Genomic DNA, 25,538 nt, shown 5'->3' with positions numbered 1-25,538 from the left:
TGGCTAAGCCGCTGAAGAAGGACTCGGGTCTGACTCTCTCTGAGCAGACTCTTTCCTCTTCGGAGGAACTTGGACGACAGCTTGTGGAACTTACTTCCATATCCGAGACCATCCTCAGGGCGCTCTCTCGGGCGCTTACGGAGTCCCTGGATCCGTTTACGCTTAGTACGGAACAGGACTCAGAGGATGTGGCCACTCTCCTCGCTTCCCTTGCAAGGGTCAATGAGGAACAAATGAGGTTGTCCTCTCTACACTACGCTCACGCGGTCACGTGTAGGAGGGACTTGTTTCTCGCTCATTCGCAGTTCACTGACGATGCAACGAAAAACACCCTCTGGTCCTCTCCCTTTGTGGACGGGTCCCTTTTCGGTCCTCTGGCGCTGAATGCCAGAAGACAGGAAATAGAGACCAACAGAGACCAGCAGTTCTCTACGTTCGCATTGCAGGGTCTCAAGCATGCTAAGCCTTCTCAGCCTCAGCAGACCCAGTCTTCTGCTCAGACTAAGTCGGCTTCCCAGAAGAGGCCTCATGTTCCGTCCCGTGGGTCGAACAAGAGGTCTTCGAGGGGCAGGGGTAGGGGCAGCTCTCGTGGCAAGCCCCACCCCCAATGAGGCGTTCCCGGTCTCACCCCCCCCCCCCCCCCCCGCCCTCCACTCTGGTGATGGCGGGGGGCCCCTCCCGGGCACTTTCACATTGGCAGGCTGCTACGCACAGCCAGTGGATAGTGGGAGTGGTGAGGTCGGGATTCCGCTTGCTCTGGCTGGAGAACAAGGCCCCGCTTGCCCGGCGCCCTCCAGTTTTCAAGCCCCCCTTCTCTCAAGAGGCACAGTCGGTCCTTCGGGCGGAAGTGGCCTCTCTGTTAGAGAAGAGAGCGGTGGAGGAGGTCTCGGATCACAGCTCCCCGGGGTTTTATGGTCGGCTTTTCGCCGTCCCCAAGGCCTCGGGAGCTTGGCGTCCTGTTCTGGACCTATCGGTTCTCAACACCTTCTTGAGAACGATACGGTTCAAAATGGAGACGCCAGCCTCGGTCCGAGACGCTCTCCGCCCAGGAGACTGGGTGACCTCCATAGATCTGACCGATGCATATTTTCACATCCTTGTGCATCCGGCCGACCGGAAATGGCTTCGTTTCCGGTGGGCCGATCAGATCTACCAGTTCCGCGCACTTCCCTTCGGGCTGTCCCTTGCTCCATGGGTTTTCACCATGGTGGTAAGGCAGTTTTGTGCACTGGTAAGGTCACAGGGTATTCGGCTGCGGGCATACCTCGACGACTGGCTCATCATGGGTCAGAGCGAGACGCTCTGTGCGCAGCATACCCAGGTGGTTCTCCGAAACGCCAGCTTGCTGGGGTTCTCGGTCAACCACACAAAGTCGGAGCTAGTGCCGTCTCAAACGTTCACATACCTGAGTATGACGTTCGACACGGTCTCTTGGACTGTCCAGCCGTCGCAGAAATGGGTGGTCAAGCTCCAGGCTCTCATCCGCTCCACTTTGCCTCTCCTGCGGGCTTCCCTCAGGACTCTGGCCTCCATCCTGGGGCAGATGGAGTCTATGTCTCAGCTGGTACCACTGGGGAGGGTTCACAAGCGTCCACTTCAGCTTGCCCTGAAGCCGTTTGTGGACTCTCCTTGTGTGGACTGGAACACTCTCGTTCCTCTCGGGGAATGGTTCCAGACTGCTACCCTTCCGTGGCTGGACACGGCTTGGGTGTGCAGGGGCGTTCCGATTGCCTCTCCCCCCCCCAGACACGGACCTCTTTACAGATGCGTCTCTGGCGGGGTGGGGGGCACACACGGACCAGCTCACTGCGTCCGGTCTGTGGTCAGCAGACCAGAGCAGTTGGCACATCAACTCCCTGGAGCTAGAGGCGGTGTCTCTAGCTCTGGCCGAGTTCCTCCTAGGCCCTTCTCTCCAGCACAAGCACGTTCGTCTGTTCACAGACAATACCACGGTTGCTGCATACGTGAACAAACAGGGAGGTTCGTGGTCCCCCACTCTTTCGCGCAGGACCTGCGAAATTTTGACTTGGTGCGCTCTTCACCAGATCAAACTTTCAGCAAGGTACCTGCCGGGGAAACTGAACACGCTTGCGGACGCGCTCAGCCGCTCCGACAAGGTTCTTCAGTCGGAATGGACCATCACACACGGGGCATTGCTTCGCCTGTGGGCCATGGTCCAGAAGCCGATGGTGGATCTTTTCGCCACCAGATTCTCAAGGCGCCTCCCGATATTCGTTTCGCCATTCCCCGACCCGGAGGCTTGGCGGACGAATGCATTAGACATCCCCTGGGGGGGATTGGAGGCTTATGCCTTTCCGCCGTTCCAGCTACTCGGACGAGTCATCAGGAAAGCGGATCTGGAGGGTCCGTCTCTGCTGCTGGTGGCCCCTCTCTGGCCCTCTCAGACCTGGTTCCCGGACCTTCTGAGACTGGCTCGCGGCCCTCCCATCCCTCTCGCGCTTGCGAGAGGCGAGCTCGTGCAGCCTCGAACCGGCGTTCCCCACGAGGACTCTCAGTCACTGAACCTTCACGCGTGGAAGTTGTTCGGTCCTCGCTGAGGCGGTCTGGGGCGTCGGAACGAACTTTGGATTTGGTACAGCGCTCTCACAGATCATCTACCTCTTCCGTTTACGCTTCCCACTGGAAGGCCTGGGCTGCATGGTGTCAGTCTCACGGGCTGAGTGCCGTAGCTCCCCGCTCTATGCATTTGGCCAACCACCTGTCGGACTTTGCCGCTCAGGGTGCCTCAGCCTCCTCTTTGAGGGTTCGCAGGTCAGCTATCGCTGCTACACTTAGACAGATTGGGCATTCTGTCAATGTCAGTGGGGTTATTGCCGGAGTCATTAAGGGCGCGGCCTTGGAGGAAGCCAAGTCGCGCTCTCCCTTTCCCAAGTGGGATCTCTTCCTGGTCCTTGAGTTCTTGCGCTCTACGGACTTCGAACCCTTAAGGGACGCCAGCCTGCCTAACCTTACCCGGAAGGCGCTCTTTCTGCTCCTTTTAGCTACAGCGCGCAGGGGTAGTGAGATACATGCCCTCTCAAGTAGTCCGGAGGACATCTCTCGTGAGCAGGACGGCTCTTTGACTTTGAAGTTCCGGGTGGGCTTTCTAGCCAAGAATCAGACTCCGGATCAGCCTTCACCTGTGGTTCAGGTTAAACCACTTACTCACATCCTGGCCCCGGACGATCCGGATTTGGTTAACTGTCCTGTTCGGGCCCTCGATGCTTATCTTGCTCGCATTCGTCCTGTTCGGTCAAGCTCGCAGAAGCTTCTGTTCATTTCCCTTAACACTGCAAGGGACAAGGATATCGCCAGAACAACGTTTGCCCGGTGGGTGTCGGCTCTCATTAAGCAGGCCTACGTTTGGAGCCTCTCAAGAAGGGGGGGGGGGGGGGGGCGCAGCCTGTCTTCCCCCTCGACTCGGCCAGAGTCCATGAGTCCAGGGCGTGGGCCTCCTCCTTGGCCGTGTTACGGTCTCGGAGACTGGATGAGGTCCAACGAACAGCCTACTGGCGCTTTGACGACGTCTTTATACATTTTTATCTACGAGACGTCGCCGCTGTTTGTCGGGATGGGTCACGGTCCCTCCCTGCCTTGGTGGCAGCTGGCCAGTGCCTTTCCAGAACCTAAGAGTGAGTTAGAACTTTTTGATCTTTCCCACCACCTTGTTGGAGTTATCTGCATATATGTGATTCGGAGTAAGAATATGTAATTTAATCGAACATTTTTAAGTAAATTTTCATTTGATTAATATACTTACCCGAATCACATAGGTAATTCCCTCCTGCCTTCCCCGCTTTATAGTTTCTAAGTTTTCTATAAGTCGGAATGAGTTCTACCACGTGCTCGGGAAGCGGCAGTGACGTAGGTCACTCCAAGGGGAGGTAACCCACATGGCAAGCGTCCCTAGCTACGCTTCCTCTTACACTTTTTTGTGTGTTGGGTTGCTTCCCTTTGACTGTTAGACGGGTAGCGATTTTCAGACCTTAGCATCTCTGACTACATCAATGCATATATGTGATTCGGGTAAGTATATTAATCAAATGAAAATTTACTTAAAAATTTTCGATTTTCCTCTCTTTAAATCGCTTGGACTCGTTGGCGTGCTTCGTACGGAGTCAATCCAGTGGCTCCTAGATCATTGCTAGTTGCAAACCTTCTGTCATGGTTGTCATCGCAAAGTTGGTCTTCTTCGCTTAAGGTCAGAAGGTCGGCTATCTCGTCTACGCTTAAAGCATTTAGACCATATATCATCAATCCCGTCGTGATATGACCTTGAGCGGTTGAAACGACTTTAATCACCAAATAAGAAAGAAATATCATCAATCTTGGCGGAGCTATAGCCTCGGTGCTAAAAGACTCCTCTATTGTAGACCAGTCCCTGCATGGGATCTTCTTCTTCTTCTTTCTTCTTCTGCGTTCGTGGGCTGAAACTCCCACGTGCACTCGTGTTTTTGCACGAGTGGAATTTTACGTGTATGACCGTTTTTACCCCGCCATTTAGGCAGCCATACGCCGCTTTCGGAGGAAGCATGCTGGGTATTTTTGTGTTTCTATAACCCACCGAACTCTGACATGGATTACAGGATCTTTTTCGTGCGCACTTGGTCTTGTGCTTGCGTGTACACACGAAGGGGGATAAGCCACTAGCAGGTCTGCACATAAGTTGACCTGGGAGATCGGAAAAATCTCCACACTTAACCCACCAGGCGGCCGCGGCCGGGATTCGAACCCTCGACCTTCCGCTTTGGAGGCCGACGTCTTACCACCACGCCACAGCGCCCGTCGCATGGGATCTAATCCTTGAGCTTCTTGGATCATCAGAGTTTGAACCTCTGTGTTCTGCGAAGCTCCCGATTCTACTCGCCAAACACTCATGTTATGTTTGCTAGCTACGGCCAGAAGAGGTACTGATGTGCTTGCTCTGTCCGGCTTACGGAAGACATTTCTTTTCTATCAGATGGTTCCATATATCTCTTCTTTTTAGACCAGAACCCCTGGCTAAAATCAAAGACCTCATCAGCAGTTTCCTGTTTTTATGATCTCTCTGCTGTCTAACATGTTAGCCCCTGGGGATCCTGACCTCGTTAACTGCTCTGTCCGTGCTTTCATTTGTCTAGCACGAACCACATCAGTTTCAGCACTCGGAAGCTATTGTTTATTTCGAAACTCTACCAGAGACAAAGATATTCCACTGTATACTTTGGCTAAATGGGCTTCCACCCGCATCGAACAGGCTTATGTGGGGTGGCAGCAAAATAAGGTGGGGGGGGGGGGGGCGATTTAGTTTGTCCTGCCTCTCTCTTTGGCGAGGACGCACGAAACTTATGCATGGGCCTCTTTACTTGCTGTCCTGAACTCCAGACGGTTCTCGGAGGTCCTTGGGGCTGTATTTTGGAAGTCAGACGACAGCTTTCTGAACTTCTTCTTGCTAGACGTGCCGGGTTCACGTCCTGATGTTTACAGCATTCTACCAGCAGTGTTAGTTGCCGGGCAAGCTCTTCCTAGATCCTAGGTTGAGTAATCCCTCCTCGTTTAGTAGCATTCTGCTATTTATGAGATTTGGGGAAGTAATATGTAATTTAATCAAAAATTTTAGAGTAAATTTTCATTTGATTAATATACTTACCCAAATCTCATACCAAATACCCTCCCACCTACCCCGCTTTAAGATGGCTCAGGCTTGTCAAGAAGTGAGAACAATATGGCGGCCGCGTGTCACGTGGCTTCAAGGGGAGCTTACCCTCATAGATCACGTGGTCTGGTGACCATGGTTACGTGATGTTTTCTTTGGGGGAGTGGCTTCCCTTGTATAACCAGGGAAGCGTGTTCAACGTTTAAGCACTTAACAGAAGTAAATTGCTATTTATGAGATTTGGTTAAGTATATTAATCAAATGAAAATTTACTCTAAATTTTTTGATTTAGCTGCCTCGTCTGCAAGACATTTTCAGTAAAATACACGTAAGTACAGTATGTAGGATAAACAGAATACTACATGGCTTGCTGTGTCGTACCAGATTTACACTCGTTGCTTTTTCGCTCGCAGTTCAATATTTAAAAAAAAAAAACTCGTGTAAATCTGGTACGAAACAGCAAACCATGTAGTATTCTCTATATATATAATTTGACGAACAATTGCTTGAGATCCATCTGTGCGCAGAAGTTATTTGTATCTGTACTTTAGTTTGATCTGACAACTAAAATATGGCATTCAGAACATTGTTGGTGGATAAAGTATGTTGAATCAAAATTGTTCATTAGTGATGCTGAAAATGTTTGAAAAGAGGACATTATTGATGTTAGAATGTGTTTTTTCAAGAGTTAAGCTTGATCTGGGGTATCCTGTATCTGAATAGGGAATAGATCGATGAGAATTGGGATGGTATACCCAGTTTGAAACTTGAGTTGTGGGCTCATCATACCTTGTATTGAGACAAGATTCTGAACAGCTAACTTGTTCAACATGTGAGAACTGCCTGCATTGCATTGTGTCATTTATGTTGAACTAGATGATTACCCGCTTCGCCGGGTACCGGCTTCGCCGGGAAGAAGTAGAGCCGAATACCAGGCTGCGCCTGGTGTTCGGACGCCGAGGAGAGTCTGCACACAAAGTTGACTCTGAGAAATAAATCTCTCGCCGAACGTGGGGACGAACTCACGCTGACAACGGCCAACTGGATACAAATCCAGCGCGCTACCGACTGAGCTACATCCCCGCCCCTAGAAAGCAGGGTCTGCCACAGTACTGATGTTTAATGTGTTTTCTGCGGCAGGTAACGGATGTGGTGGTGGAGGCTCACTTGGGAACCACCATCAACACGTACAAAGCTATTGATGAAGCCAACCGCCGAATCAACGAGACTATCAAAGGAGAGCTTGACGAAATGGGACTGGTATGGAAATTGCAGATGACATTCTTTCCAAAATAGTCTCCAGGGATTAAAGTTCCTAGCTAAAAGTCTGGAAATCTGGAGTTCGGAAATTGTTCGGGATAAAAAAAAATTCTGGATTTATAAAAAAAATTAATTGGGCGACATATTATGTGTTGATGTATTTGTACTTTCGTGCATGTAAAGGCTCCAAATTGTATCAAAAATCACTGAAATTCTGTAATTTTCTGGGGATTCTGCGTGAAAAATGCATATCCTTGGCGTTCAGACATGCCAAATTCACAGCTGCTGTTTTATGATTATTGCGTCTCTGGCAATGATAACTTTTTCACAAAAGGTTCTTTTGACATGCAAAAGTGTGTTTGCAAAAGTGTTGTTTGCTGACACAATTTTTCCTTGCCATTTTGTATGCCAAACGCTTTTTGTTTAAGCTAGAGAGAGCTAGAGCTAAAATGTCGGCTTGTACTGGCAGAATTCACCGTGTGGCAGTGCCTCATGTTTATATATTTAATGTTGGTAAGGGCATAAAGATAGGTCATTTGAAGTTTGTCCTTGTGTTTACAGCCAGACATGAGCAAGCTGAAACTGGAGGCCAACAACTTGTGGCAGCAGTTTGTGTCCGCCATGGTGCCAGAGATCACCAATCTCGTCAAGTTCTGCAAAAAGCTGCCTGGTGAGTTGTGTGTGTGTGTGTGTGTCAGTTGTTATATGTGTGTGTGTGTGTGTGTGAGTGAGAGAGAGAGAGAGAGAGAGAGAGAGAGAGAGAGAGAGAGAGGGGGGGAGGGAGAGAGGGGGAGAGAGAGGGAGAGAGAGAGTTGCTGTGTGTGTGTAAGAGATAGAGTTGCTGTGTGTGTGTGTTGTGAAAGAGAGAGAGAGAGAGAAAGAGCAATAACGGATCTGAACTGAACTTTATTTTACAAGGATTTAGATTTAAGACTAGGCCATTTCGTACAATCTGTCCTTGAGAGAGGGAGAATGTATGACTGTACTAGATGATTACCCGCTTCGCCGGGTGGATCGCGAGACAGAGTATGCAGCGTGGCGCTTCGCCGGCTTAGAGCATGTGTTGACGTGATTGACGCCACACGAAGGAAGGGAGATAAACGCGCAAAACACTGGAGAAGATAAGGAAGAGTTACTGGAAATGGATCTACAGAAAAAACAAAATCGGTTCACCGCGCCGCGCTTAGAGCACGTGTTGAAAATTTTCATCGACCAGATTGTGTCCGGGGTCTACCTGAATATGCCCACCAAATTTGAAGCAGATCCATCGAGAACTTTGGCCGTGCATCGCGAAGTGACAGACAGACAGACAGACACACACACACACAAGCCGTATATAGATATATATAGATGTGTGTCTATGTATATGCTCATGCATGTAGTTGCAGTTTTAGTTGAGTCATTGGCTGTGTTGATGACACCTTGTGTGCTTTGCAGGTTTTGTGGAGATTGAGCAGGACGACCAGATTCGCCTCATCAAACAAGGGTCGTTTGAAGTGCTGCTGGCCCGCTTCTCACTGCTGGTGGACCATGACAAGCAGACCCTCATTGACCCCACTCACACCATGAGGGCCAGTCGGTAAGATTCACACAAATACAGTGGAACCCTCCTTTTAAGACCTCCACATATATGCCAAAATTGGGTCTTCAAAAGGAGGGAGTGTTAAAGGTCCTTGTCTACATTTTTATACCGAAATTGCCATTTGACCATTAAAATGCAGAGTCTATTATCTACAAATATCAACAATACACCCCCTTTCGATCAGGAAAGACGAAGCCAGTGTAGCCGTTTGAAAATTCATTGTAGTATTCCAGCGTAGGATATCCTTATTTGTAAAATGCCAAGCGCAAAACTCCTCTCAAATCCCGTGCATTTCGTGCGTTTAAAAAAAAAGCGTGGACAGCGCTCCAGTGTCAAACTGTTGCTGCACTTGTTTGGGCGTGGCAAAAAGCATAGTGACATGAATTTGATTGGTCAGTATTTTTTAGGCAAAGCACATGTTCTCAGCAAACAGAAAACAAAATATTGGAAGCGTGAGTCACGCTACCCAAAAATAAAATCTTTTTTACATATATTTTTTTTTCAAATAACTTTTTTCCCCATGGTTCATTCATCATCTGACATAACTTTTTAGCGAAATCCAACCATAAGATTATTGGAAAAAAAGCAAAAATGTAGACGACCACCTTTAAAATGGGGGTCATTTGACAGAGGTTATGAACAGAAAGTCTGAGAAAGCACAATCTTAAAAGGAGGGAGTCTTAAATTGGGGGGTCTTAGCGTAGCGTAGTGTTGGGGTCTACGGTACACTAGTGGGAAGATGCAAGTTTCGGTTGCACAAAAGTTGAAGTTGATAGAGACAATTCTTAGATGACGAGAGTCAAAAGAGAGTCAACAGAGAGTCAAAGTCAATCTTGAGATTGCGGGGACAGTGCACTGAGCTGAGTTTTTGCGATTCACAGATTGTCTCATTATTTGTTTGACTGTCCCTTTCAAAGACCACTAGGGGGATGTTTGTTTGTTTGTTTGTTTGCTTGCTTAACGCCCAGTCCACCACGAAGGGTGATATCAGGGCGGTGCTGCTTTGACATTTAACGTGCGCCACACACAAGACAGAAGTCGCAGCACAGGCTTCATGTCTCACCCAGTCACATTATTCTGACACCGGACCAACCAGTCCCAGCACTAACCCCATAATGCCAGACGCCAGGCGGAGCAGCCACTAGATTGCCAATTTTAAAGTCATAGGTATGACCCGGCCGGGGTTCGAACCCACGACCTCGGATGCGCTGGTGAACGTTTCATTTTGTCTTGTGATTAAATGCTTCAGTAACGTTTTTGTTTCTTGTTCCATGCGAGATTAAAATTAGTTCATGGTTCAAGACTCGATGAACATTTTATTTTGTCTGTGATGAAATGATTCAAATTATTGACGTTTTAGTGTCTTGTTCCGCTAGAGATTAAAATTAGTTCATGGTTGAAGACTCAGGATGGCAACACCTTCGTATTTCAGTGAGGTTATTCGTGAGATGCCCATGGGGGAATTCCTGGATGAGTTCTTCTTCATCTCCTCCCAGTTCAACCCCCTCAAGCTGACGGACGGAGAGATCGGCCTCTTCTGCTCCATCCTCATCGTCTGTCCAAGTAGGTTGACAATCGGGTCATTTTATTAGGCATGGTACAGCTCTATAAGCCAGTGAGAGTCAGAAAAAATCAATGCTTTTTTCCTTTTTGATGTACTCGGTTTATGCCTTGAATTTTCTGAGGTTTAATTTGGGGACTAAAATGTGTACAGGACGAGTGAATGATAAAGAATGTGGAGGATGGAAACTGTTACGAAGGAGAACTTTTGACAAGCTTTTCCAATGGAGGTTATACTTGCTGACTTGTTTAATGCATCCAGACCCGGCTCCGATCAAGTTGTCATACTCAGACCTGGGAACCCTTACGATTTTGCCGTATTTTGTACGCATGATTGTCTAGAATACGATCAGTGGAAAAAAATATGCCGCAAAAAATCCTAATCTACTTTTCTTTTACAAGCGCATCCCGAAGCCGATCAAGTATTTTGACACATGATCACAGTTTTTGTCGGTTAAACATTGAAAGAAGAATTTGTTTTAAATGTATTGGTAAACTTAACTAACGGTGCGACTTAAGCGTGTGAAGCATGTTTGAATCAAGGATGTTCAAATTCTGCGTGGAGTACACTCATATTTCTGAAAAGACACCAAGTTTGTTTGAGAATACTCCAAGTGCAAAACAGGGGTTCCCAGGTCTGCAGATTGTATTTTTGATACAAGGGAGACAACTTCCTACATGTGCTGTGAAAAGGCAGTCACTTGAAAGCAATGCAAGTAGAATTAAGTTGTTTTTGTTAACCGAACAACAAGAATTGTAAGTTTCTTGAACATTTAATTGTTAAAAGAAACATTCACTTGAACAATAATTGATCTTAAAAGTGGACAAACAAGATACATAACAGGCACATGTACAACAAGAGGCCAAGCCTTCAAGGCTCACGTAAGAAATCGACAAACAGTAACACAAACTCAATCACTCCGTCACACATACACACACACAGTACACACACATGTACACACACACACACGCACACACACACACACACAGTACACACACACACACACACACACACACACACACACACACACACACACACACACACACACACACACACACACACACACACACACACACAGAAAGAGCATAGGTGAAACTGTGCAAGAAAGCGAGACACTAGATCTAGATCTGTCTGTCTGCATGTAGCCTACTTACAGGGGCACGACTGCCAAATAGTCTCGGCCCGCTCATAATAACAATCACCGAGACTTTCAGTAATTCCATCGCGTGACGTCTAACCCTCGTACGTCATAATGTGACGTCAATGTAATATGACGTCTTCAAATGACGCACGCACGCACAGACAGACAAAAGTTAGCATCGCATAGGCTACACTTACGTGAGCCAATAATGATGCTAAAATGTACACTATCTAAAGTTGTTCACTTTGCACCTGAAGTCTATCTCTTTCGGAGTTTTGTTGTTTGTTGTTTTTGTTAGTAAAGGATAAACAAATAATTAGAATGGGTCAATTTTCCAATAGTTGTTATTTATTTTTTCTAGTGGGACGTTGTATTTTCTTTAAGTGTCAATGTAGTTGAAGTTCCCTGTAGTGATGACTGCTGTTGGTATTGAGAACAGGGTCGTTGTTTTGTTGTTTTGTTTTTGTTGTGTTGTTGAGATGATAGGGAAAAAATAAGTATGGGTTAATTTTGCAGCGGTTTCTGTTGTTCCTCTTTTGCAGCAAGTGGATGTTTTGTGTAGCACCAATGCAGTAGAAGATCCATGCAGTAACATCTGTTGTTTGCATTGTGCAGCTCGTAAAAACCTGAAAAGCAGTCGGGACATTGGCAAGATACAGTCCCTGTTCCAGCAGGCACTGTACTATTTGATGAGGCACAACCATCCAGGTCAGTTGCTTGCCTGTTGTGTCCGTCTGTCTATCTGTCTGTCGGACTCTGTCTGTCTGTCCGTCTGTCTGTCTCTTTGTCTCATGTCTGTGAGTGTGTGTATGTGTGTGTGTTTGAACATTGGCATGCTTTTATTCTGTTTGTCTGTCTGTCCTTGTGCCAGCCTGTGTGGATTCATTTGTTTGTAATAGGCAGTGTGCATTTGTTGATATTGTTCCGCTTCCAGTGTTTGTTGATGTTGTTCCACTTCCAGCGTTTGTTGATATTGTTCCGCTTCCAGCATTTGTTGATATTGTTCCGCTTCCAGCGTTTGTTGATATTGTTCCGCTTCCAGCGTTTGTTGATATTGTTCCGCTTCCAGCATTTGTTGGCGATTGCAGGGCTTGAAGTCCTCCTCCTTTTGGAGGATTCCCTCGAATGAAAGCCTGTTGTCCTCCTCCCGAACTGCCCAAAGCCTATTCCCTTGGCCTCGCTTTCACCCAAAGTTACGCTCAGAATGCACCAGATTGCTAAGATTTGGTTCTAGTTGGGGTTTTCTTTGATCCCGGGGTGGGGGTGGATGGAAGCAGACCTTGCCTTGCTTAGCCACTTTCATAGTCCATATCCAAAATGTCCTCAATTTTCATCTTGTTCTATTTCAACCCCTGATAGTGGTGAGAGTATGTGTAAGGCTTTGTGCAGTTTGTATTGGGAACAGACATAGATATAGCAAACTTTATTATCGCAAACCAGAAATTGATATAAGAATTGGGATGGGGGTTGGATGGGTGTTTAAACAGGGAAGTGGGAAATTACTGTATTAGTATGAAATTTATGCTGATTTTCTAAATCTTGCTACATAATTATGCATGTTTTCTTGCACTTTGTTACCTCCCTTGGATAATTCACAAATAACACGTGAGTGTATCTAGCCAACATAATTATCTTTAAACTAAGATAAGATTTTTAAGATAAGATAAGATAAGATTTTTTATTTTTTATTTTTAAGATAAGATATAAGATAAGGTAAGATTTTTTGCTGATGATATGACTTAGTCACCAAGGTAGCCTTCACTCTGGAAGCTATTTATCATTTCCTGGGTAGACAGGTGTAAGAAGTCCTGACAATTTTACATGACGTGATTCTTGTCACTGTAATGTTGTCTCAAACTTTGTCTCACTTTGAAGACAAGGACTTCACTTTGGAAGACAGGGTCATGTTGGGATATGTCTCGGTTTGTTAAGTCCTTGTGGGATCTCAAGAAAACTGTGCGTAGTTCTAGGAACGTTTAATTATGACAAAACAAAACGTTACGGTCAAAATATTTTGTCATAATTAAACGTTCCCATTGCATACCTTTCTTGGGATTTTTTATTCTGAATTTTGGAATGTTGCCAGTCTTATTTGTTTTTGTATTTGTGCGTACGTTCACTTTCTTTTTGTTCTCTCCCTTTTAGACTCGGACGCCAAGTTCCGGCAGCTGATGAGCCTCATCTCGACATTTCACCGTATCAACGAGGAGCACTTCAAGGCTCTCAGCAACATCCACATGGACTCTCCCGGAAGTATCGCTGGGCAGTTCCCGGAGCTGCACAGAGAGATCTACGGCGTTCACGAATGATGAGGAGTCGTGGAAAGGGCAGGCAGTGCTGGGCAAGGGAGTCCTAAACTGTCACGGGAGTCTAGGACTCTCATGGGAGGAACCTCAGACTGTCACGGGAGTCTTGGACTGTCACGGGAGTCGGACTCTCATGGGAGTCTGGACTGTCATGGGAGTCTGGATGGTCACGGGACTCTGGACTGTCACGGGAGTCTGGACTGTCACGGGAGTCTGGACTGTCACTGGGAGTCTGGATGGTCACGGGACTCTGGACTGTCACGGGAGTCTGGACTGTCACGGGAGTCTGGACTGTCACTGGGAGTCTTGGACTGGCATGAATGATGCTGGAGGATATTACTGTACAAATCTACAAGTGTCATGAATGATGTGTGGAGACAATGCACACGGAATTCTTTGACTGTCACAAATGATTCTCCATCAGGCATGCGGGAGGCACTTCTTACCAGGTGAATCAGACTAAATCAGTCTGTCAGAAAAGGAGGCGGAGGTGCAGACAGATGTCAAGGGCTGTCAAGAGCAGTCCTTGTTTATCAGGGACGGAGGCAGTGCTAGGCAGAGGAATATCAGACTGTCGTGAAGGATGTTTGGAGACTGTCAAGTAATTTTTTTAATTTTTTTTTTATGTTATGGGACAAAGGCCGAGCCTCTCTCTCGGTGGGCTTGTCTGCAGTTACTGAACTGGTGTTACGTCTAGCTTCTCTAATGTCGCTACAGTACTTGAAAGTGAAACTGAACATAAACCAGCTGCCAGTTAGCTGTTGGCACTTGTCATAGACAAAGAAATACGGATTGACGACTTCAAAAATCATTCAAGTAATAAAACCTTGCTGATTATAAGGTAATCTGTTGATTCTGAACAAGCATGCTTGTGTGTAAGTATATTTTGAAGATTGAAGATGCGAGTGCAGGTCCAAATTCCTCATCATGCAGAAAATGGAAGTAGAGAGAAGATTGTCTGTTTGAAGTGTTGCAACATTCAGAACGACTGAACAGCCATGGTGGGGGTTATAAGGGAGGTGGTGTCCATTGAGTGAGTAGGAGCGCCAAAATAGTGTGAACAGGTTAGGATAAATTAAGGTGTGGAAAAGATGACAAATACTTAGTGGTTAAGTGAGTAATATAAGTGGTCAAATCTGTTTCCAGTAAAGGGACATAAGTACGTAAGAAACAAAGTGGAAATGGGCAGTTTCATAAACTGGATACTGTAACCATGGATAGTTGAGCTCGGGCTGACATTCAAATTATTGAGTTCTTATGCACAATAAAAGCTGTTTTTTATTTATTTTTTTATTTTTTATTTTTTTTTTAGCTTGCGGAGAGCAAAAGCTCAGTGATTTCTTTATATTGGATTTCTTTTACACCTGTCTGAAGCAGATTTTGATTCTTTTCTTTTTTTGACTCACATGCGAAGCAAAAGTGAGTCTATGTACTCACCCGAGTCGTCCGTCCGTCCGTCCGTCCGGACGTCCGGACGTCCGGACGTCCGGAAAACTTTAACGTTGGATATTTCTTGGACACTATTCAGTCTATCAGTACCAAATTTGGCAAGATGGTGTATGATGACGAGGCCCCAAAAAACATACATAGCATCTTGACCTTGCTTCAAGGTCAAGGTCGCAGGGGCCATAAATGTTGCCTAAAAAACAGCTATATTTCACATTTTTCCCATTTTCTCTGAAGTTTTTGAGATTGAATACCTCACCTACATATGATATATAGGGCAAAGTAAGCCCCATCTTTTGATACCAGTTTGGTTTACCTTGCTTCAAGGTCAAGGTCACAGGAGCTCTTCAAAGTTGGATTGTATACATATTTTGAAGTGACCTTGACCCTGAACTATGGAAGATAACTGTTTCAAACTTAAAAATTATGTGGGGCACATGTTATGCTTTCATCATGAGACACATTTGGTCACATATGATCAAGGGTAAAAGGTCACTTTGACCCTTATGAAATGTGACCAAAATAAGGTAGTGAACCACTAAAAGTGACCATATCTCATGGTAGAAAGAGCCAATAAGCACCATTGTACTTCCTATGTCTTGAATTAACAGCTTTGTGTTGCATGACCTTGGATGACCTTGACCTTGGGTCAAGGTCACATGTATTTTGGTAGGAAAAATGTGTAAAGCAGTTCTTAGTGTATGATGTCATTGCTAGGTTTAGTTACCCTAAAGGTCGAGGTCAAGCATGTGAGTCGTATGGGCTTTACCTTCTTGTGTTTGGTGATTGATTAAACATTTTAAATTAAAATTGCGATTATTTTCAAATCATGGAGAGACTGACTATAGGTTTCTTGCTTTTTAACAGTACTGTTTTCTGTAAGTTACTAGTACCGACAGCTAGAGATGTGTGTCTGTATATTCGTTTTTGGAAGGAATACATTTGTTTTGATTTGGAGTGAAGCAGAAACCCTTTTTTAAGATCCCCAATTTGAGACTCTCTTTTAGCTTCCTGCTTTTCGATATTTTCTGTTCGCGCAAGATGTAAATTTACCCCCATTTTAAGTCTCCCACCTTGTTTTTAGACTTTCTTTTCTCAGATTTGTTGAGATCTTAAAAGGGGGGAGGCACTGTACTGGAAAGGGTTGAAATCATGAGAAACCATTTTACTCTTGATTTTGTTGTAATGATCATGGTTAAAGGCTGACATAGTCCTATTTAATTAGTTTAATTACTTCCAGGGCTTTTCCCATCGTTGCAGGGATGTATAAATTAAGCTTCCTGCAAAGTTTTAGGTTTGAAGTCCTTACCAATTACGAGAAATAATTAATTCTTTATTGCATTGTTTAGCAACAGTTCTCCAGGACTTGGGATATTTTTAGACCGTTGACGTCACGAAGTGACGTTTCGTAAACCAAAGATGGCGTTTGAGACTGTTCTGTTTACATTCGACACTATCAACACCACTTTGCAATACTGAAATAATTTGTTCTGTGTTCGAAAGCTACAGCCAATCGTTATTATATCCCCTTAGGTACAGTTTTATAACATTATTGGCACATGTAAACAATATGAATTAAATAATGAACGCTACGAATATGGCAGCCTTTAAAGGAGCTAGGACAAATAGCATTATTTACTGTTAACATTTAATTGTGATTGTCAGAATAAATTGCCAAAATAAATTGATTGTGAACATTTTTCTTGTTAGTTTCTTGTTATTCTTGTTATTCACGGAGATTTCTGTTGATAGACTAAACTCTCTCGGCAAGTATTTTTCAGTTTGAGAGTCCAACTGAACAAGGATATGGACTGTGGTCGGGCTGAACATCTTGGGTCTTTTCTGCTGTTCAATGCATACCTTTAGGTTTATGTAGAAGTAAAAATGATAGCCTCCTGCTGACTTTCTGGACAGTTCGTTCACATTAGAGCCTGGTCAGCTTCTGCATGCAAAGATGAAGAATGGTTACGCCTGTGACGAGTTCCGAAACTACACCGCAGACAGGTATTTCAGAGAAAAAGGATTTGTGCAGTCGGAGGTATTTGAGCCGAGATGGGAAAATGCTGTCAGTAGAAACATTTGTAGTAACATTTGAAACGGTACCTTTAAGCTGAGCTTGCGGTCATAATTGTGGAAACTAATGTTGTTTGTATTTTTGTGTGTGAGTGAGAGTGAGCCGTTGCTTCTTTCTGTGTGTGGACAGTTAATTAATTAACACAGCATTTGCGGTCATAATGAAGTTTCTATATTATTGATCAGTTTTATTGTGTTCATCGCTATGATTTATTCGATGGGATGTTTTGTATGATTAATTATATGCATTGTTTTAACCGACCTCGTCTCAAATGCATAATTGGAATAAACCAAACTGAGTGTACAGCGTGCATGTTGAGATGCAAAGTATTACTGCATAAATACCTTTCTGTCACATTTCCGTTCGTGTCACATTGTATTCGCTCTGCTCTTTTTTTCATTTAAGTAAAAAATCGGATGAATTTACAGTTTGTGAATTTCTGTCACCTTTCCGTTCGTGTCACATTTTATTCGCTCTGCTCAGTTTGTGAATTGAACCTGCTTTTCACTTGACTTGTGCATGATTTGTTCTGCTTCCATGAACAGAACGTATTCGTGTCTACAGTAAATAAATCGCACATATCTGCTGGTGAACACTGAAACCAAAAGGATGATGAACAGACCAGTCCAGTCGACAGACATGTTCATGTATCATGCATTCAGACCTGTTTACCCTCATTTTACCTTGACAGAAGATCACTCAGTAAAAAACAGAAGAATCCAGCACAGATGCAGAAGAAAATTTGTCGCAGTCAAATATTGTAACAAAACATAACAATCTGTTTTGCGCAGGGCAATCCAGGGCAATATAAACGATTTTTTACCCCTATTATTTTGAAGTCCGAACCGCAGTGAGTGCAGAAGGCGTACTTCTCCCCTTGATTTGAGGGCACAATACACGGAAATAGCTTGTGGTACTCTGGCCGATATTTTTGCAAATAGGCTACAGCTTCTTCTTTGTCGTGATAGTTTCGTTTTTTTCTTGAGGAGAATCTTCATCCGTTTCGGTTTCATGCTCGCGAGCACTGCTGCCACGTTTTCTCGCAGACATTTTGCGTGGCCACGTGGCGTTCCTTTCCCGTTCTTCAGTGCAAAAGAGTGCCCGGTAGTTGTCTCCCCTGTCGCTCCTAAACCAGTATGGGAATGATGTATACTGGTATGGGAATGATGCATACTGGTTTAGACCGTTTGGAATGCGGAAGAAATGACTCGGAGACGGAAGAACGGAAGAAAGCTTTGAAATTTGGAAGATTCTTCCGCCAAAAGCGGAAGGTAAACAGGTCTCGCAGCATTGCAGTCAAGTTCTGGGGTGACTGGATTGTTAGTCAGGGATGGGAATTGTCCGCCGTTTGGCGGATTTCCGCTTTTACTTTTTAATTTTCCGCCGAAAAAAATCGCATTTCCGCTTTTTTTTCTCAGCAAAAAATTTTTTTTTTGGATTTCCGCCGTTTTTTTAAAATTTTTGCAGTAGAAATTCCTCTTTTTTCGTATTTTAGTGCGAAATATGTAGTGTTTTACTTTTAGTGACAAACCCCCCGGTCATCAAAAAATATTTCCTCTTTTTTCCTTAATTTTCAGCCGTTTTTACAATTTTTAATTCCCATGCCTGGTTAGTAGATGAGCACAGCTAAATGGAGATTGTGTAGATTGATAGAGCTAACCTTGATAGGTGTTGCACAGTGGTCGAGATGCACAGCACCAGTCAGAAATGTTGAAAGATCAAAGGTAAGGTAACAATTTGTTCAAACGCAGATGAAATGATATGATAATGAACGTGAAGCTCAGCAAACGAAGCCGTGACTATAGAAATTGGGTTTAAAATCCCAGTAGAAGTCATCACCGTTGCATTGGGTCTTTGATTGACGCAGCAGGTAATAGCAAATGCCATGGAATGGTGACGTAACAACTGTGCAAAGCCTAAGCTAAGATTGGTGAGTTATGGAAAGGGAAGCAACTTAGGTTTTGCTTATCCACTGAATTGTATGTTGGTTAGTGTAATGTAAGAGGTTGTCTTTCTTCCCTTGTTCTTTGAGTTGTGCCTTTATTTTCATCACTATATAAAAATAAAAAAATGTATTGACGATTTTTGTTGTTTTGTTATTGGTAGATTTGCATTGTAACTGAAGCATACCTCTCTGTTCTGGATTTTTTGTTTAAAGTTCCAAATGCACCTTGTTTTTAGCTTGTAAATGAGCAGGTTAGGATTAGTTGCTACGACTTTTACAAGAGCGTAGTTTTAGGATGCCAAGAATTCGCATTTATCATGTAGTCTGGGTAAGTTCATGAAGACCTTTGATAATAGTTGTAAGAGTAGTGTGATATTTTCTATAACATTTCAGACATTTGTAATGTAAATGCTTTTGAAGTGATGTATGCAAGCATTTTTAGATGTGATAGTATTGAGCATAAGTGATTAAAACGCAATTTGGGGTGTCGGTCGGGAGGTATGCTGTCTAAAAGCAGATATGAACTTGCATTACCATAGTCCATACAGTATGTTGTTTGTGAATATTTGAAACTTGAATATCCCTTCAAGAATGGCTGTGCAGACTCTTCATTAAAGCGGTCTCTTCAGATGACTTGTAGGTTGAAGAAACTTTTCGTAAACTTAAAAAGCATGTCGCTTTTTTTTCTTGACAGTAAAACATTACCGACATTAGAAAGCACTGTCAAAAGTAAGTGATTGTTATAACTTCCTCAGTTTGAAACAGAAGTACATTTTCAGATTGTTAACATTTTATGTTTCAATATTGAACCAACAGCACAAGTGTGTGAGCGTAAAACTATGTTTTTGTGAAAGTTAACATGTTGTTTTCTCTTGATACCATCGTGCCTGCTTGACTTGTTATCTTCTAATTTCATCTGTCTTTGAAAAAGTACTGAGCTCAGAATGTTTTGCTGCAAACACACACGTTTAAAGAGCAGATTGACATGTCTTTTGTTTTCCTTTTTTGTCCCTCTCTTGTTCGTGATGTCTCTGTTTTCAAGGAAATTGTCAGGATCCTCAAAAGAGTTCTTTAATACAGTTTTCCACACAAAAAGTATGAGCTTTATTGTGCGATCTTCAATGCTTATGTTCAGGTAGTAGTAGTTTGTGTTGTGTTACATTCTGTTTCTCTGTGTCAGGGAGAGAGGGGGTTTATGCTTCATTTTTATATAAAATTAAAAAAATTGGTTTTGATATTTTAAATGTTTGGCCATTTTTCATAAATTGTGTTTTTTGATGACAACTTTTTTTTTTGAGAGGGGGGGTTGACAGTTGACTTTTTACTTCTCTTACAATTATATTTGTTACAAATGCTACTGTGGGAGAGAGAGAGAGAGGTGTTTTCCAGATATGTTATATGACAGAGATATTATCGTTATCTTTTTGGTATGATAAATAGGGCAAAGTCATGTTGTGAGTGATTGTTTCAATGGATAATCAAACTTTTGATGGTCTGCTCAATTGTAAATCTATCGCTCTTGCTTCATGGCAGTGAAACTGTATGTATATTGGCACTTAATAGTCACACATGTGTATGCTGCATTTCAAATTCATCCTCTGATATTACTTATTAGCCTTATGTACTTGCCTACTGAGGGTGTAGGCTTTTCTTGACCTTTGACAACTTTGTGAGAGAATTTTTTTTTTTATATATATATATATATATAGATAACGCAGGAAATTTATTTTGAATCAATATTAAATCTCATTGCATAATGCAGGTAATTTATTTGTAATTTTAAATCTCGAGAATGAAATTGGAACTTTTATCTGGAACCAGTGTATATGTTTTCAGAAGTAAGAAAAGGCTGTTGACACTGGGTCAGTATTTTAGATTCACACATGAGTTTACTGGTATTGTAAGATGTTTGGTAATTGTACATGTTCTGAAATGCATTTTCTTTCTATTTTTATTTTCTTGCAAAATTGTTCACATTTGTACTATATACAGTTTTCATTTTACTACAGTTTTTGTTTGAGAGTTTATGATTTATTCTTTTGGATGCTGAGACTGTGTGATACGAATTTCTTATACTAGCATTTTGTTGTTGCTGTTGTACATTTCTTGTGTATGAAGGTGATTTTCCCCCCAAGAAATTTTCCCGCAGTGGGGCACTGCGGTTATGAAATTAAAGGCCCCTCCTGTTTTTGGAACCGCAGGAGCTTTCTAGTTTGCTGTTAGGTAGATTCTTGGTTCCTCTTTCCTGTCATGCTCTCTTTTTCTTCATGAATTCTTTTCTTTTTTCTGCCTTCTTGCTCATTCACCTGTATTTTTTCCAAAAATCTCTTCTCTTGCCGCTTGTCTCGCGATTCATGTATAGTTTAATCTGTTAGTGTTCTGATGTAAGTCCAGCAGTAGATAGGTTAAGCCTATTTTAACATACTGGAAACTGGTAATCTTCCAGTAGGTATTAATTTAGTTTTACTAAAGCCTGCTGGGACACAAGTAATGGGTTAGTGCATTTGTAAACAGGAATCGCTTGACAAGTGGCCCTCTTCATCCCCCCCTTCCTCGTCCTGATATGGCTCTGCGTAGTCGGCTGGACGTTAAGCAACAAATAAACAAACAAACAAACCCCCAAGAAATTTAGTGTCAGATTTAAACTGTATTAAAATTCTACCAAGATTCTGTATTGTTTTGTTTTTTCCCCATACTTTCTATTGACATGCAGCCTTGATACAGGAATTAGGACTGATATTGATATGACTTTTATTTTGACTGTGATTCAAAGTTGCTTTTTTTTCTCGCACCAATAGGCGTGTCAAACAAAAATAATAATAATAAATCACTTTGCTATAACGCAAGTGCCGATTCATAGCTCCAAGCGCTTAAGTCATGTAACTTTGATATAATGAAAGTTAGCAGCTCCGAGCTTCATTGAATCAATACAAATGTTAAAAACAACTGCAACAGATACAATTGTACAAATGGTCTGATACAAAACTCTTCTCTTAAAGCACTCTTGAAATAAAAGAAAAAGCAAAAAAACAAACAAAATCCAGCAATTTGGACTCTGTTTTGCATCATAAAACTTTCCCATGGGAAACAAATTAATGCGGAAATGTGAACTTTATTTTGCTCAGCGGGACTGGAAGTTGTATACAATTTTAGGCGTGCTGTTCATTGTATATCATTTGTTGACGTGCAGCTTAAAAACATTTCTCTTTGGTTGGATGTATGCAATGCCGTTACCCCCCGCGGGTTAGGGGGAAGAATTTACCCGATGCTCCCCAGCATGTCGTAAGAGGCGACTAACGGATTCTGTTTCTCCTTTTACCCTTGTTAAATGTTTCTTGTATAGAATATAGTCAATTTTTGTAAAGATTTTAGTCAAGCAGTATGTAAGAAATGTTAAGTCCTTTGTACTGGAAACTTGCATTCTCCCAGTAAGGTAATATATTGTACTACGTTGCAAGCCCCTGGAGTAAATTTTTGATTAATGGTTTTTGTGAACAAGAAACAATTGACAAGTGGCTCTATCCCATCTTCCCCCTTTCCCCGTCGCAATATAACCCTTCGTGGTTGAAAACGACGTTAAACACCAAATAAAGAAAGAAAGATGCAATGCCGAAAACAGCTCATGGTTCATGTTTATTTTACTGTGCCTTTAAAACTCGGTTCAGGAAAATGAAGATAGGCCTTATTTCTCCAGGCTCGCGGCTTGTTCTTTGTTAAAAGTCGAGCAGTGTTGAGTCACTCTTTGTCTTTTTTAAACACAGACATAAGATTACATATTTGAAATGCACCTGCACATGCTCTCGCTGTCATGTCTTTATCATTCATTCTCTAAGGCTTGGCCCAAACTATATAGAGTATAGTTGAATAGTTTGGATAGGTTATTTAATTGTGTACTTACGTGGTATCCCAGACCTATTTTATATGTGTGTGTGTGTATTTGTGACTTTGCGCACCTGTCTTGAGAGGTTGTGTGTGTGTGTGTGTGTGTGTGACAGAGAGAAAATAAGGCTATATATTATAAGTTATGCATAATGCAAAATAAAAAAAGTCATGTGCAAAGATATAATTTTATATTATGGTTAATAATGCAGCATTATGCCTGTAAAACCAGGGGGGAAAAGCAGCTGTACAAATAGTTGCGACAGAAACTTCACTACACCCTTTCGCAATAGATTCAACAAGGCAATTCTAGCAAGTGTGTTCTCTCCCTTTATTTAGTGACTACCAATCGTGTGTAGCATTTCAACGATCTCCGTTTTGACTCAACCTGTTTGGAAGTACATGTAGTTCAGATCGTATTGCTTGTTGAAACATGTTAAGCATTATAGGCAACTTTTGGAGTTTATTGTTCATTGATATATTTGTCAGATTTTAATTGGAATTGGACAACTCTGTGTGTGTGTGTGTGTGTGTGTGTGATGGCACAGCACATACTCTTTTATTTGTTGTCCCTTGCTCTTTCACATTTTACTAAGAGGAAGCATGCAGATAGTGTTCAGAAACTTTCATTTCAAAATCTGTATTTAATCTTACTCTATAATTAATTGGTCTTAATTGTGACTCATTACACTTGCTCAATTGTCCAGACCTATTCAACCTCACATCTCTTCTTTTACTGCTTTTTTAAGCTTTTTCTTTTTACAAACAATGTCCCTTGTTATTTCTGGGAGGTTTTCTTCTCCTTTTTTTTTTCTTCTTTTTTTTCCATCTTTCTTTTCTTTCTCTCTATGAGCTTGAATGTGATAAATTTTTGGAGAGCCCAAAACTTGGGAGAAAGTTTGTGGAGACTAAAAAAAGTTTTGAGGAAAAATGCAAGTTGAAACCGGTGACGTTTATGAGCATGGTTCGGTCCAAAAGATGGTTTTAATACGTAATGTTGAAAGAAGGGTAAGTACCTGTGAAAATGCTGTTTTCTGTCGTGGAGTGGGAATGGGGACTTTCTCTCTCTCTCTCTCTCTCTCTCTCTCTCTCTCTCTCTCTCTCTCTCTCTCTCTCTCTCTCTCTCTCTCTCTCTCTCTCTCTCTCTCTCTCTCTCTCTCTCTCTCTCTCTCTCTCTCTCTCTCTCTCTCTCTCTCTCTCTCTCTCTCTCTCTCTCTCTCTCTCTCTCTCTCTCTCTCTCTCTCTCTCTCTCTCTCTCTCTCTCTCTCTCTCTCTCTCTCTCTCTCTCTCTAACACAACAGGATTGTTCATTTTCCAAGGTTACTTTCCAACCCAGTTTGTTTTGTGTGTGTGTGTGTGTGTGTACTTTGTATATGAGGAATTGCGGACAACACCTTTATTGTTTTAAATTGAATTGCGGACAACACCTTCATTGTTTTAAATTGAATTCAATTGCAGACAACACCTTTATTGTTTCAAATTGCAAGGCAGTTTACTTGCCCACTGACTGAAAATGACAGTTCACTCTGATTTGGTCTTGTTAAAAGATTGTTGGCCCGGGTTCTTGACAGATATACATTATTTTGAGAGATTTCACATGTGAAAGGTAATGCGTGTTGTTTAATAGGATAATATATAGAGCTGCATGTATGAGATGTTATGGACCGTTGTAAAGAAAGAATTTTCTGTGAATTTCTCTATTTCTCTTTCTCCCCCCCTCCCCCCCCCCCCCCCCCCTCACTCCCCCTCACACACACCCCCCTGTCTCTCTCTCTCTCTCTCTCTCTCTCTCTCTCTCTCTCTCTCTCTCTCTCTCTCTCTCTCTCTCTCTCTCTCTCTCAGAAAAGAGCACCTCCACTCCTTATAGGTTTCTGTTCTCTCTCTCGTAATCTATCTTTTTCATTTCTGTTATAACTTGTTGATTATGTTTGACTGATTGTATATATTGCTGGACTGATTCCTCACACGCACGACAAATGTTTGTGGTCTCCTGTAACTGTAAAGTGGAGATGTATGTATGTATGTATGTATGTGTGTGTGTGTGTGTGTGTGTGTGTGTGTGTGTTGAACCCTTTGTACAGTCTTGTAACACAGTCAAAGAGCTCATTTAGCTTCACCTTAGTTTGCTTAAATAACATAATTATTATACCTGCTGCGCTTAGAAAAGAAGCACACTATATTAGAGCTAGTGATCAGTATAATTAATGTTGTTCAATAAACTTGAAACTTAAAGTTCAGGGAACTGTTAAAATGGCTTTTATCTGTTACCACAAGAAAAATGCCAATTTCTGTATACAGCTCTCATACTTTGATCACTAACATGCTTGGTTGATGTCATAATATGTAATGTTTTTTTGGTTTTTTTTAAATCATCATTTCATTTTCTTCAAAATACTAACGACACTTATTGCTAATTTTCTGTGAACTTTGTTGTGACAGGTGTTTGTATGTTTTTCTGATTGAGAGAGGTGACGTTTGAATATTGAAGTTTAAAAAATACATATGAGTGCGCATGATCTACTGCTATGATCTGCTGCTAAGCTTATGCTATGGTGTTCTTGTTTAAAAGGAAAAGCAAAAACACATAGACACAATGTTGAACGGAAGCTATTAGCATTTTGCCGAATATATATGAATGTATATGTGTGATTACAGAATCATTTTGAAATAATAAACCTGTTCTATATTAACAGAACAGACCGAGTGTAC

At 42.7% G+C, this 25,538-nt stretch overlaps 1 protein-coding gene across 1 annotated transcript in view; it reads left to right on the top strand.

Moving 5' to 3' along the window:
- The window catches only part of LOC138964467 (ecdysone-induced protein 78C-like), a gene marked incomplete in the record, with an annotated part of 58,170 nt that extends 41,540 nt beyond the window's left edge, over positions 1-16,630 (top strand). The window contains 6 exon segments of the mRNA XM_070336432.1: positions 6,776-6,895; positions 7,457-7,565; positions 8,333-8,474; positions 9,910-10,040; positions 11,795-11,887; positions 13,325-16,630. Coding sequence (XP_070192533.1) covers positions 6,776-6,895; positions 7,457-7,565; positions 8,333-8,474; positions 9,910-10,040; positions 11,795-11,887; positions 13,325-13,488 — 759 coding nt within the window.
- Positions 16,631-25,538: the final 8,908 nt, after the last annotated feature.

The sequence above is a fragment of the Littorina saxatilis genome, linkage group LG4, assembly GCF_037325665.1.
Source record: "Littorina saxatilis isolate snail1 linkage group LG4, US_GU_Lsax_2.0, whole genome shotgun sequence".
NCBI classification, from domain to species: Eukaryota; Metazoa; Mollusca; class Gastropoda; order Littorinimorpha; family Littorinidae; genus Littorina; species Littorina saxatilis.
This window is presented reverse-complemented; position numbering and strand designations above follow the sequence as displayed.